At 41.1% G+C, this 14,660-nt stretch overlaps 1 protein-coding gene across 1 annotated transcript; it reads left to right on the forward strand.

Moving 5' to 3' along the window:
• Positions 1–6,283: 6,283 nt before the first annotated feature.
• Positions 6,284–14,331, forward strand: RPS7 (ribosomal protein S7). The gene is made up of 7 exons (XM_075556388.1): positions 6,284–6,364; positions 6,578–6,659; positions 6,906–6,977; positions 8,135–8,278; positions 8,609–8,673; positions 13,235–13,385; positions 14,174–14,331. The coding sequence occupies exons 2-7, from the start codon at positions 6,585–6,587 to the stop codon at positions 14,249–14,251; spliced, it is 585 nt and encodes a 194-aa protein (XP_075412503.1). The 5' UTR covers positions 6,284–6,364; positions 6,578–6,584; the 3' UTR covers positions 14,252–14,331.
• The last annotated feature ends 329 nt before the right edge of the window (positions 14,332–14,660 follow it).

Consider the following 14,660-nt stretch of genomic DNA (forward strand, 5'->3'; position numbering starts at 1 on the left):
TTTCAGCCCATGGAACCAATATACTAAGCCCCCTAGAAACACTTCCTTGTTTCTTGGAGCACAAAACTCCAGATATTTCAGAGACCTGTGTAATGAATTAAAAATTGCATGTCTTTTAAACTTTTAAATAAAGCTTACATAAATTTAACCGATCCCCAGTCTTAGACCACTTTTTTTATGGACATGTATAACTTTCTGGACATGTATAACTTCCTTGTTCATCACCTCATAAATCTGAAAGACCACAGCTTGATGGGAAAGTCAGATCCGAGAAGCAGTCATCCTGGCTCCTTTGCTTTGCATAGAGTACCTTTCTCTTTCTCAAAGATTGGCGGATAATGGTGTGGGGCTGTATCTTACCACTGCAGAGTTCACAAAACCAAATTCAAACTCACTGCCATGCTGGCTCATAGGGATTCAATAGGATAGGGTAGAGCTGCTCCTGTGCATTTCCAAGACAGTGACTGTACAGGAGTAGAAAGCCTTATCTTCTCCTACAGAGCGGCAAGTGGTTTCAAACTGTTCTCCTGCAGACAGTTCTTCACCTTGAGGCCCAATGAATAATCACTTGGCTACCAGGGCTCCTTTGAGTTCACAGGAAGCAAGAAAACCTAAAGCAACATCAGCTCAAGGCTAATTCCTACAGGACATAGGTCAGGCATACCTCCATTCTCCAATATCTTATTTTAAACCAAATCTGACACCAGTTGTCTCTTCCAAGGCACTTAGTGTAATGTTGGGTTTGAAATGTCAGTACAATGGCCATACACAACTCACAAATCAACCTCACAGTTGTGGGGCTTATTAAGGAAACAAATAAGTTACAATTAAAGATAAAAAATGCTCAGAATTGAGTTCTTCTAGTAAGTCCAGCCCAACGGCTATATTTGTTGTTAAGTGCTGTCACATCGGATCTGACCCACAGCGACCTGACACAACAGAGATCTTGAGTAAAATTACGGTAGGATACTGATAGTGTGAAGTGAAAAACTAAGATGTTCCTTTTAACATTTCTATACCGTATAAAGCATCTATTAAAAAGACCATGCACCAGGAATATCTGAATTTAGTATCTGACACGCAAAGAGGCTGGAGGTCAGAAGGGTGAGAGAGCCATAGTGAAGGTGGAGAGTCGACATTAATTTTTCCCTCTCCAACCCCCAGCATCTACGGCTAGTAATGTAGTGACAGAAGGAGAGTTACTGATCAGGCCTTGCATGTAAAATGAATTTATGGACCTGTCTATTCAGTCGAGAATTAATGGCTTGAATTTAACAGAAGGTCTTTTCTCTCCCCTTCACTTACAGCTGGCAGATTTTTCTATTCTGTTATTATCTACTGGCCAGTGTGAGGAGAATGTAAGTAAAATGAATGTGCAAGCCTGTAATGAATGTGAAGAACCTGTGCTAGCATGCATTTAATTAAAGCAAGGTCACTGACTTATTCTTTAAAGTTTTAAGGTCATTTTTCCAGTATAACAGCACATGGTCTTTAGACTAGGTGGACAGAAGCCTAACAACTTATATGTTAATATTTAAAACATAGAAGTATTTATACCTCTTGTTTTTATCATAAGCAGACAGTCTGCTTCTTTTAAATATATTTAGTCAAAAACACCATTCTTTATTTATGATAACATTTTCTTATTTATTTTTTAAGCTGTTTTATTGGCACCTCATCTCTCTATATAAACACCATTCTTGTTGCTGCTGTTGGTGCTGCTGAGTCCGCTTCAACTGTGTGTATAACAGAAGGAAACAGTCCTGTGCCATCCTCAGGATTGTCTTTAGGTTTGAGCCCATTGTTGCAGCTACTGTGTCAATGCATGGTGGAGCACCATTCTTAGCATCCACTTTTCTGAAATATGTGTACGGTGACAGCATTGTGACATGGGGAACACATTGTGTATCAATGCTAGCAGCGTCACACACTTAATATTCACAAACAAGGTGTCATAGTTCCAGTTTTCCAAGGAGTTAACAGAGTTTAAGTAACTCCCCCAATATATAGGGCTAGTTAGGCTTTCTACTCCTTTAAAGAGTTACATGGGGGGAGGGAGTACTAGAACTGATTGTGACTATACAACTCATCTGCAAGGCGATTTAACCATGTGGGAGTGTTCTAAAATTGATTGTGGTAATGATGGTATAATTCTTTTTGAGATGAGTGAATGATTGAACTACTGAATTGTACAATATGTGGACTAAGTACCAATAAAGATGAACAAAAAAGTTACAGTCTCAGTTTTGACCCATAATAGATAGTATCTATTCTGTTAAAATTGGATAGACTAGAGAGCTGAAGTTCAGATTGGTTAAGTTATCTGTTCAAGGACAGGTAATTTGATACAAGTGGTTCCCTATGTCTGGACTACTCCCCTCCCCCCACCGACCCAACCCCATCCCCCCAGTTACCAAACGTGACAGAATTTTTCTTTTTATTTCTCTTCCATGATATAGGTTGCTAACATCTTTCTCAAATATTTTCCTGACCTCTTAGATGGGAGTAAACACTCCACCTTCTCTTGTTTTACTGTTTTAATTATATAGATATACATTTTGTAGTATCTTAGTAACTAAACTGTAATCTATATGCGGTTAAGGACCAAGTTAAATTTTTAAAAAACCCAAACTCATTTCCATCGAGCTGATTGATTCATAGAGACCCTACAGGACAGGGTAAAACTGCTCCTGTGAGTTTCTGAGATAGACAATTGGGGGATTAGAAAACCCAGCTTTCTCCCACAGAGCAGCTGATAGTTTGAACAGCTGACATTGAGGATTACAGCCCAACTCATAACCACTATGCCATCAAGGTTCCTTAAGGATCAAGTTAATATTACTAACAGCTGCGATACACATGGTTGGGAGTTTGAAACCGCCAGCAGCTCCCAGGGAGAATGACTGGGTTTTCTACTCCTATGAACAGTTTCAGAAACCCACAGGGGTCACTAAGACTCAACACAAACTCTGTGGCAGTGAGTTTAAGTTTTTGAGGGCCAGCACATTATCAGGAAGCTGCCTGAGGCTCAGGCTGGATGCAGAAGCCATGGTACAAGGGAGACCGTGGCTGATGTCATGGATATAGGCTCAAGGCAAAGAATACTAGAAAGGTGTCAACTTGTGTTTCACTGACTATGGCAGCAGTTCTCAACCTGTGGGTCACAACCCCTTTGGGGCTCAAACAACCATTTCACAGGGGCTACCCGATTCATAACAGTAGCAAAATTACAGTTATGAAGTAGAAATGAAAATAATTTTATGGTGGGGGGGGGTTCACCACAACATGAGGAATTGCAGTAAAGGGTCACAGCATTAGGAAGGTTGAGAACCACTGGACTATGCAAAGGCTTTCAACTCTATGGATCATAAAAAGCTATGGATAATCTTGAGAAGCAAGTGAATTCCAGAACAACTAATTGTGGGATATAAAAAGGCTTTTCCCCAGTTTGTCTCCCCCAAAGATATGTCAGACCTAGGACACTGCTTGCAACTAATGGTAAATGATTGCCAAGTTATCTCTCTGAAGGCATCAGTGTTCCAGAGCAATCAGACTACTGTCTGGAGTGGATGCTTTCCCTGGAGAGCTCAGAATAAGTCAAACCACCAGCTCAGTGATGATCAAGGTTAGGCTGCCATCATGAATCTAGGATCTGCCCATCTTGTCACATGTGTACTCTTAATCCCTCCTCTTCCCATAGTGTGTACACCTCCCATTGCTGTATTGCCAATGGTACAATCCCTTCCTGTGGCGTAGGCCATTAACTGTAATCAGGGGGCTTACACACCCCAAAGATATATAAGCATTGGTTAAAAATAAATCGCTCTCTCCTCCTTCTGCATTTCCACGTGGACCAGCAAGGGAGGTTGAGGTGAGCACGCTACCCTGAATTGTGTCTGACTCCTTCATTTTTCTTTTCTCTTATTCTCTACGACTTTACTATAATCTTTATGTATTATAATTGTACAATTGCGTCTACAGACCCATGATATATTGTTAGGGACTGGTTGTGTTGACACCTAACTGTAGCCTTGGGGAACTTGCATACATACCAAGGGTCAGTTGGGCAAATATAACAAGGGAATACTGCATTGTTTAAGATCAGGGCAAGTGTGTCAGGGTTACATTCTTTCACCGTACTCATCTGTATGCTGGGCAAGTTATCAGAGAAGCTGGGTTGTATGAAGAAGAATGTGGCATCAGAATTGGAGTCAGGCTTATTAACAACAGCCTTTGAAATACAGATGACACAACCTTGTTTGCTGAAAGTGAGGGAGACTTGCTGGGAAAGATCAAGGATTGCAGCCTTCACTATGGACTACAGTTCAATGTATAGAAAACAAAAATCCTCATACCTGGACCAGTAGATAACATCATGGTAAATGGAGAAAAGGTTGAAGTTGTGAATGATTTTGTCTTCCTTGGATCCACAATCAATGCTCATGGAAGTAGCAGTCAAGAGATCAAAGAATGCATTGCAGTAGGTAAATCTGCTGCGCAAGATCTTCTTAAAGGGTTGAAGAGCAGGGGTGTTATTTTAACCCAAGTCATGGTATTTTTAATTGCTTTATATTTAATGTGAATGGGGGATATTGAATGAGGAAAACCTAGGAGAAATTGATGCATTTGGATTATGGTGCTGGTAAAGAATATCGAAAGTACCATGGGCTGTCAAAAAACCCACACATCTGTCTTGGAAGAAGAACTGCCAGAATGCTCCTGAGGCATGGATGAGGGGACATCCTTTAAAGTACTTTGGACAAGTTGTCAGGAGAGTCCATTCCCCGGAGAAGGACATCATGCTCAGTGGAGAGGCAGTGGCAAGGAGGAAGCCCTCAACAAGATGGACTGACACAGTGGCTGAAACAATGGGATCAAACATAAGAACACGTGTGGGGATGGTGCCGGACAGGCAGCGTTTTGCTCTGTTGTACCTAGGTTGCTATGCGTCAGAACTGACTTGACAGCTCCTAACAACAGCAGCACAGTGCTAGTACATGGTGTGATAGATACTTGTTGAATTATTGCCTTAACTTCTTTCTAGAACAAGAACGCTTCCTTTACATATGAATTTAAACTGAAAATGTTACATAGCAGGATAGGGACAGGGTTGTCCCTGTCCATGCTTTAAGGCCCCCTACAGGAGGTCAGAAGAGAATTAAGGTGACCCCTTAGCCAGCCATAAAAACTAACTGGGTGGCCCAAAATAGGTCAGGTGGGCTTAATTCAGCCAACGGGGGTCAACCAATACCTTTGACCACGCTTCCCAGCCAGACACTTCACATACCTTGACCGCAAGACCACCCCACTTCTTATTCCTTTCCACCCGAGAAATCTAACAAAAGCATGGTACAATTGCAGACACTTTTAAAATAAATGCTTCTTTTTAGAATTAAGAATTCTTGCCTGATTTCAAAAGATACCATGCCCAAATTCGTTACCCTATATATTCCCTTTCGCTGTGTAAAAGAACAGTCCTTGTTCCCTTTAAATCCGTCTTTTCCCAAAGCATTCTCCTGGTATACCTTCTTAATTTAATTGCAATTCTATAATTACAGTCCTGTTAGGTTATTCTTTGGGCTGCTAATCCAAGGTCAGCGGTTCGAACCCACCAACAATTCCTATGAAGAAAGACCAGGCTGCCTGCTTTATTAAATACTGGCAGTTTCGGAAACCCAAAGGAGTTATTCTATTAGGGCCTATGGGGTCCCTAAGAGTCGGAATCAAATCCAAGGAACTGGGTTTCAGAGTCCAAGCCCCTAGAAGGGATAAGACTGTCCTGAAACAGTCCATGATTTATAATAGCCAGTGCTTAAACATAGATAGTCGATACAGCTGGACGGAGATGGGTTTAAAGTACTGATTAATAATTCAAGTTAGCTTTTGAAACATCTTATCTGTTGCCTTTCTCAACCTCCATCTCTTCCCCGCCTCCACCCAGGAACAGGACTGAGTACCCGGATCACTCCGCCTCCAAACTCGAATTAAGAGGACTGAGGACGTGAATCTAACGAGCAAATGCGAACCAGGAAACCGCAGCCCAAAGAACCGTTCCGCTTGCTAAGAAGTGTTACCAACTAATTCGTCCCTACAGAGCCACTTCCGCGGACGCTCTAGGTTTCTCAACCCTTGTTCCGGTTTCCACTCCCATTTTTTTAGTTATTCCCGCCTCTTCCTTTTCGCCGCCGAGATTTGACGCGCTCTCGCGAGACTTTGGCCTCTTCCTAGGCCGGCGCTCGGCAAGGTAGGGCCGTGGTTTTCCCTCTGCGGGGCTTTTCTGCTAACTTTTGAGGAAAATACTTTTCGGAGCCAGTCCGAGAGCAGCGGAGTCCCTTCCCCGGGCGGGGATACGGCTGATTAATTGGTCTGTACTCGCGGATGACTTAGAGGGCCGGTTCCAGGGCAGGACCGTGGGCCGGCGTCGGCGCCGGCTCGCAGGCACCCGGCTCGTGCCTAGTGTTTCCTAGGGTTCGCCTGCGCCTCTGGGGCGGAAGGAGTCTTTCTGGGAGCGGGCGGTGGGTCTGAAGGTCGGTGGCTCTGTGGAAAATTGCTTATTGAGATCGTCCTGTACTTTTAGAACAGCCATGTTCAGCTCAAGCGCGAAGATTGTGAAGCCCAATGGCGAAAAGCCGGATGAATTCGAGTCCGGCATTTCTCAGGTGGGTGACATGCGAGGCCAGGCGGTGTGCACGCCGACACCTGTCAACTCTGGGACTGCGGGTGGGTAGGGGCATTGAAGTCCCGGTACTTAGGTGGCCACGTGTAGCCAGCCGAGTCAGCCGGGTCCTCGCTCACATAACCGGGTTGATGGCCTGTTCGCAGTGCTCATTACCTCCCCAGAGTGTACGAGATCGCGTGTGAGGTGCGGCATATTGACGTGAAAGCTTGATCTTTCTTCCCTTTAGGCTCTTCTTGAGCTGGAGATGAACTCGGACCTCAAGGCTCAGTTACGGGAGCTGAATATAACGGCAGCCAAGGTAAATCGCCTTTTCCCCTCAAGAGTTGGGGAGATTTAGAGCAGTACACTCATCAGCAGTGCCCTTAAAGAGTTAATCGTTTTTTTTGAAAGTGTCTTAACTATTACATGATTTGCAGCTTTCCTTGATATGAACTTTAGAAAAGATTGGGCTAGTGTACATACCCTTTTTGGGGAGTGGAATTGAAATTGGTCGAATTGCAGTTGACCTGATCAGTTGCCTGATGTAGAGAAATTGAGGGTTAACGGGGACCCCTTTTGCACTCTTGGTATTTAGTAATAAAAATACTAACGCCTGATAGGAAACTAACCTTGGCCAGGAATTAAAGCACATTGTTGATTCAAAAGTGGACATAACAGGAACTCCAACCCCAACCCCATAGAGTCTGCAGGACTGTAGATTGTTCGGGATAGTTTATTCGTAGTGGAGGTCCAGTCTTCTGCCTTGTTGCTGGCATAAGGAAATGAGACGTTGTAAAGAGCTGAAATTCTCGGAGGGCTGCTCAAATCATTAATGTGTGTTTACATGAAATAATTATATGTCTTACCATACAGGGAGTTAGAATTTTCTTTTTTTGGCCTCTTAATTTGGCTGCAACATCTTATTTTCAGAAATAATGGTTTCATTACATCTTACTGTGTAGGTTATTGGAAAACTTTTTAAACTTATGTTTTTATATATATGTATATTTTTAACAATTTATTGGGGCTCATAACAATTCTTATCACAGTTCATACATATACATACATCAATTGTATAAAGCACACCTGTACAGTCATGTTTTTATATTTTATAGCCTCTTTGATCTGTTTAAAATTGGAAGAGAACAGTGTACAGTACCACTAGTCCTTTTTGCTTGCAGAAAAGTGTTGAGATCTTTTTCTTCTGAGTTTACCATAAGTCAGTTTACCATGCATGTATGTTTGGTTGGCTACCAGTGAGTTCACAAGCTTGAAAGTTTGCGTGTCACGTTGCTAGGCATCAGAAAGACTTGACGGTGGAGCTATGGTATATTACAATTATGAGCTGAAAATGGTAAAAGACCATAACCAGGTCTATGTGGCATCCAGTATTTACAGAGAGTGATAAATCCACAGAACCATGTTCCAATGGGGAAGATAGTCTGAATCTAAACAGTTTTGACTTTTTTTCTTTAGGAAATCGAAGTTGGTGGTGGTCGGAAAGCTATTATAATCTTTGTTCCTGTTCCTCAACTGAAATCTTTCCAGAAAATCCAAGTCCGGCTAGTACGGGAACTGGAGAAAAAATTCAGTGGAAAGCACGTTGTCTTTATTGCTCAGGTATATGTTGTACTGTTAAAATGACTGACATTGAGTGCCAAGAGTGAGCATATCAGAATATTCTGGATCAGTTGGAATTTTAATTCTTAACCTGGAACTATGGGTGGGATTGTAAATATAAGGCCACAGACCAATCACGTATGAATTTTGATTGAATTAGTGAAAAAGTCAAGAATAATGTCAGAATGATTTCTCAGCAAGGCGTTTGGTCTAGTTTGTTTTGCTGTCTTGAACTCACTAAGATGGTATTAAAGCAGTTAATAGTTCTTTAGTTTTCTGACACTACAATCCTTTTTTGCATTTTGAGTCATGATAATTTTTACCTTCTAGAGGAGAATTCTGCCTAAACCAACTCGGAAAAGCCGTACAAAGAATAAGCAAAAGCGTCCCAGGAGGTGAGCATTTTATCAGCACCAGAAGTGTGTATACTATTCTATTTACAATTGTTAATTGTGTGAGTTGTATTTTCTAATCTGAGGGCCTTAAAAAGTTAGTGGGAAAATTGCAGTGTCTTAATTCCATTTTTCCGGGAGCCTTTTGCCCCCCCTCTTGTAAGGGTTTAGCAGTAAATACCTAAAGTTTAATACTGGAAGATTTTGTGAGGGTTTTATTGGTTTTCTACATATAACGTGTTTTAAGTTTTGTAGAGGTGCATCTTCATTCACAGAGTATAAGGTGGCAGATGGTTTTCAGTTTGAAATTATTAGCTTAGTACAATGTTATGAAAGATATAGCTGAGGATACATTTTTCCCTTTATTTTTGCATGTGCTTAGTGGTAAAAATTAGTGGGGTGGATATTTCTCTGGAGGTACCCTTATCAGTGGAGTTGATGAATATTGATGAACTTAGTTGACACGCAGGATTTATAGATAGATGAGTTCTTGAGGTAGGCCTTTTGTTGCTTTGCTAATGTCTGTTATTGGGACAGTGCTTCAGAAACTTTGATTACTGGACCCCAGCAGACAGTTTGAAAGGAGCCCTGGTGGTGCTTTCTGACAGCTGTTGACTGTACACTATAAGGTCCAGGTTTTCAAACTGCCAGCCGCTCTACTGGAGGAGGATGAGGGGATCAGTCCTCATAATGATGGATTGCCTGTGAGTTGGAATAGACTCTGGGTTTGGGTTGGTGGACAGTTTCAGGGGAAAATGTTTTGGTGTCATATCCCTCTAAGTCTTGGTTAGTAGATAGGCAGTAATCTTTTAAAGTATACAACGTGTGTTATACAAATTAATGAACTGGATGAGGAAACTGACCCAATGCTTGGGGAATTTGCTCATTTTCGCTAATAGTGCAGGAAGTCCCTGGGTTATGACACATTTCCAGTTGGAATGAGGCAAATACCTCATTAAAATTTTCACTGTAGCTCTTTTATTAGTATTAATGTGATCTTTAGTGTCTTTGGGGTAGAGAGGTTTACATATAAATTTACAGATAGATGACATTTGGAAATTATGTGCTAGAATAATGTACATGTTTCTAATGATAAGATGAACAAAAGGGCCACACTGTTATTTGTCATGACATCTTTTACTAAATTTAAAAACAAACTCGACACTCATTCCTAAAACCATTAGGGAATAAAAAATAATGGGAAATCTATTGAGGGTAACAGTGTATTATCTCATGGTATGTGGGAAGGACAGATGAGGGAGGAAAGCTAGGTGCTAAAGTTTCTAGATTACCTTAAATGACTCAGTACGCACTTTAAACTTTTTTTAATGGGTAATTTGAGTGGCATAAGAATGTAGGGATGCTACTTTTTATATCCTAGGTGGCAAGAGGTCAGACGTAGTTTATCAACCAGAGGGCCCATGCTTTTGTAATCTGTGTTCTGAGAATTCTAAATAGGATTTAAATAGGAAAGTGACTAATTCTGTTTCTTGTACCGAACTAACTCTCCAAATGTACAATCCTAATTTTTCTAGGGTTTCTCCAGTAAAAAGTTTCACTGTGTTTGTAGTGACCTCACTAAGAAGCACTTGTTCTGCCACAGGGGTTCTTAACACTCTTCTAGTCTTGTGTGGTGCTATCTGATTGATTTCCCCCCCCCCCCCTCAGCCTTTCAGTAGAGCTACTTGTAGGGAGTTGATTGAACAGAAACCTTTCTTTCCGGGGGGTGGGGGTGGGGTGTGTGTATGTGTCTGTCTATGTCTATAGTAGGGTTTGCTTTTTTCCCCTCCGAAGTGCTCGATCTCTTTGTAATTAAATTGTATCCCTCTCTCCCTCTTCTGAATTAGTGGCTTGATAGCTGATGACTTCCAGAAAAGCTTTTATTCACTTTTAACTTTTCCTCCTTTTGTCTTTTTATATAGTCCTTTGTTATTAGCCCATTTTACTCAACATAATATCTTTAAAGCTCCATGTATACCATAAAGTATTAATACTTTGTTTCTCCTACTGATGGGAGTATTCCACTGTATGTACCACACATAACTTCTGTTGTTGAGCATTTAGATCAGTGGTTCTCGGCCTTCCTAATGCTGTGACCCTTTAATACAGTTCCTCATGTTGTGATGAATCCCAACCATAAAATTATTTCTGTTGCTACTTCATAACTAATTTTGCTACTGTTAAGAATTGTAATATAAATATCTGATATGTAGGATGTATTTTCATTGTTACGAATTGAACATAAAGCATAGGGATTAATCACAAAACAATATGTAATTATATATTGTGAAATAATTATGTTTTCTGATGGTCTTAGGAACCCCTGGGAAAGGGTCATTCAATCTCCAAAGGGGTCGCGACCCACAGGTTGAGAACCACTGGTTTAGATTTACAGCTATTGTGTTCAGTGCTGCAGTAAACATAGTGCCACTCGTGTTGTAAATGAAGTTAGAATAGGAATGTGTTTGCAGTAATGAGGTAGTATGGTTAGTGGAACCCTGGTGGTGTAGTGGTCGGTTACTTAAGCACTGGGATGCTAGCTAGCTGCGCGATGAACAACTCAGAACCAGCCACTCCGAGGGAGAAAGGCTTTCTAGACTTGGGGGAATTGGTTTTACCCTGCCCTGTAGTGTCACTACGAGTCAGCCTGGACTGGGGGCAGGGAGAGCAATGACTTTGAGCTATCGATTTTGTTTTTCTGAAAGGTTCTAAGGCAGTGATTCTCAACCTTCCTAATACCTCAACCCTTGAGAACAGTTCCTTATGTGGTGGTGACACCCCCCCCCCCCATAAAATTATTTAGTTGATACTTCAAAACTAATTTTGCTACTTAAGGGCTTTGGGAAATGGGATTTCCTTAAAGGAAACTTTAAACTTGATGCCAAAATTGATATGTATTTCTAGTATGCTTTTGTGACTGGAATTGTAAGACCATTTGGCAGACACGTGTCATTAGACTGACTTCTCTTAAACTGTTTCTCACATGTTAATTGTGTATTGTGGGTGTTTCCAGGTCAGATATACAAATAAGTATTTTGTTATTGTAGGACAAATAACCAAAAACCAAACCAAATTCACTGCCATCTAGTCAGTGACAACTCCGTAGGATAAAGAAGGTAGAACTCCCCCTGTAAAGTTCCCAGTGTAACTGTTTGGGGAAGTAGAAAGCCCTTTCCTGTAGAATGGCTGGTGATTTTGAATGGCTGATATTTTGCTTAGCAACCCAACCCATAATTACAATGCCATAAAGAAGGTAGAACTCCCCCTGTAAAGTTCCCAGTGTAACTGTTTGGGGAAGTAGAAAGCCCTTTCCTGTAGAATGGCTGGTGATTTTGAATGGCTGATATTTTGCTTAGCAACCCAACCCATAATTACAATGCCACCAGGGCTTTCTAAGGTAAATAAGACCTAGACAAATGCAAGGTAGTTACTTAGAGGTACAGAGGGCCTTATCGAGAAATTTGAATTGCTTTTTGGCTCAACTTGACATTGTATATTGTTTGTAGTAGAATCTCAAAGTTTTGAAGTTAACTAAACCTCATTTGTTAGCAAGATAGTTTATGGAGTTGATGTGCACAAGATTCCACCGACAGTTTCCATGAATGATGATGGGTTGGAAATACTGCAGTACAATATTGTGTAGTATAGGGCTTAAACGCCCTGTTTCCTGTCATGCCTGTTCTTAGCTGTACGATCTGGTGAGGTACTTTTAGATTTCTGTTGAAGCTTCCATTTGTAAAACTAAGCTAAAATCAGGTTTGTTTGAAGTTACTGTAAGGATAGAGTATTATTAGCAAAAAGCTTGCTCCATGGGTTCACACAGTGGCAGTTACTATTAAATGTTGAGGGTGAATTCGTTGACATTAAAGGCAGACACAAATATATCCTAAAACTTAACACTCTTCCTAAACACAAGTTACATGGAAGAATGGAGTATGTTATTAGGTGCAAGTGAAGTGATTCCAAATCATAGCAACTGTGAACAGTAGAACTGTACCCAGTTTACTCAACGTAAGGCCTGGTCCTTTGCTGTGCTCATACTTGTGCTTCTACTTGAGCCCATTGTTGGCAACCACCGTGTCCGTCCAGCTCCTGGAGGCCCTTTGGGGAATGTGCTGTGAAAGGAATAACCGGGTTCATTTGTATGGGGAGGGACCACTATCCTAGAGTTGGGGGTAGACCACCGCCTCTGAGGGTGGGATGTTGCCCCAGTTTGATATTAGAGAATAAGCAGACCTTGTCAAATTGGGGCTAACAAGAAAGCGTGGAAGACGTTTACTGGAGAAATCATGATCACATTAGTGTTTTAGGAAGACTAGAGGCTCTTTGTGAAAATAGATAGGAAAGTCCTCATTAATGTTCTCTAAAGGTAACCGCTTTTAGTCTCATGTGTCTTAAACTGCTTCAACCCTTTTTAAATTGGGTGTTGGTGTTATATGTTATATGCAACTACTCTTTAAAAGTTGATATTAATGGAATTTTTGAATTAAAGAGATCCCGGGGGTGGGGGGTGTCAAAGGGCAGGTGTTGCTAATTGTGTAAATTTGTAAATATTTCCTTTAAGCCGCACTCTGACAGCTGTGCACGATGCCATCCTTGAAGACTTGGTCTTCCCAAGTGAAATTGTGGGCAAGAGAATCCGGGTAAAGCTGGATGGCAGCAGGCTTATAAAGGTTCATTTGGACAAAGCGCAGCAGAACAATGTAGAACACAAGGTAACTAACTCAATTTTTAAATTTGCTCTTATTTTTTTATTGGAGTGAATGTTTACTGAGCAAATTGATTTTCCATTAGATGGACTCTAAATAAATAGAAGGTTGCATTACATGTTTCTGTGTACCACCCAGAACCAGTAATTATTACTGCCTGGCTAGTCTGTTTACATGCATGCCTTGACCTTCCCTCATTTGGGTTGTGTATCACGCTTTGGATTGGGAATATTTATTTATTTAAATTGGGAATATTTTAAACAATCAGATGTTAGTGTGTATGAGCTGCCTTCATAAATCTTAAAATCTACCTCTAGATTAAACACGGCAGCATATATAGGGTGGGGACAGGGACCTACAAGAATCATCAGGGACCCACATACAGTTAGGGGATGTTGTCCTAGAGTTGCAATTTCCTGTATCTTGAAAGTAAGAAAAATGGAAGTAAAACAAAAACAGTTCCATAGTCTGACTTGAAAATTTTGCGCCTGGGTATAGGAAGGCAATATTTAGGGGCATATGCCACTTGTGAGAAACAAACAATGTGAGCTGGGGATTTACTCAGCCTGACCTCGTCGTGTGGCTGGGAAGGAGCATCGCATACTAGTATAATGAGATATAATCCTGTCCCCCGACATTGGAGATCAGACTTGGGCCTGGTTCTTGCACTGCTGAGGGCCTTGTCCCATGTATTCCTCATCTTCGCACTATCTAGTTGCTGAGGAGAAAACCATACAGGGCAGTCTCGTGGAAGCATGTTTAAGTTTTGTTGATGTTCTTTTCTTTCCTTGTAGGTTGAAACCTTTTCTGGAGTTTATAAGAAGCTTACGGGCAAGGATGTTAATTTTGAATTCCCAGAGTTTCAATTGTAAACAAAGATGACAGAATAAAATATTCGCAATATAATGTGTTAAGAATGTTTTTTTGGAATTCCAGAGATGGATGGACTTAGCTGTCTACTAACAGCTTAGAAAAACCAAAAGGTACAAGATGTTAAACAGAAAGAAGACTTTAAAGCAGAAGGCTTTGAACATAGAGTTTTTGTAGTTGGTGCCAGAGCATATTGGGGGGGCATGTAAGGATGCACTTGTATCCAGTGATAAAATGTAAACCTTGGACTTTAAACCGTGTTGAACTTTAAAAATGCAGGTATTCTCTTGGGCAGAATATATATAGAGAAAGATTTGCTCGGGAGGAATGGCTTAATTCATGGACTGAAACATGCAAGGTTCCAAGAATGATTCAAACCACGTTATGCTTAGTAGATTTTCTTTTGCATTG

Source organism: Tenrec ecaudatus, chromosome 8 (genome assembly GCF_050624435.1).
Source record: "Tenrec ecaudatus isolate mTenEca1 chromosome 8, mTenEca1.hap1, whole genome shotgun sequence".
Lineage (NCBI taxonomy): Eukaryota > Metazoa > Chordata > Mammalia > Afrosoricida > Tenrecidae > Tenrec > Tenrec ecaudatus.

Bases quoted from the DNA above. Each gene is read 5' to 3' on its own strand.
- RPS7 (XM_075556388.1), top strand. From the start codon at position 6,585: ATGTTCAGCTCAAGCGCGAAGATTGTGAAGCCCAATGGCGAAAAGCCG. The intron at 8,279-8,608 runs GTATATGTTGTA...TTTACCTTCTAG, and splicing joins ACGTTGTCTTTATTGCTCAG to AGGAGAATTCTGCCTAAACC. The intron at 13,386-14,173 runs GTAACTAACTCA...CTTTCCTTGTAG, and splicing joins AGAACAATGTAGAACACAAG to GTTGAAACCTTTTCTGGAGT.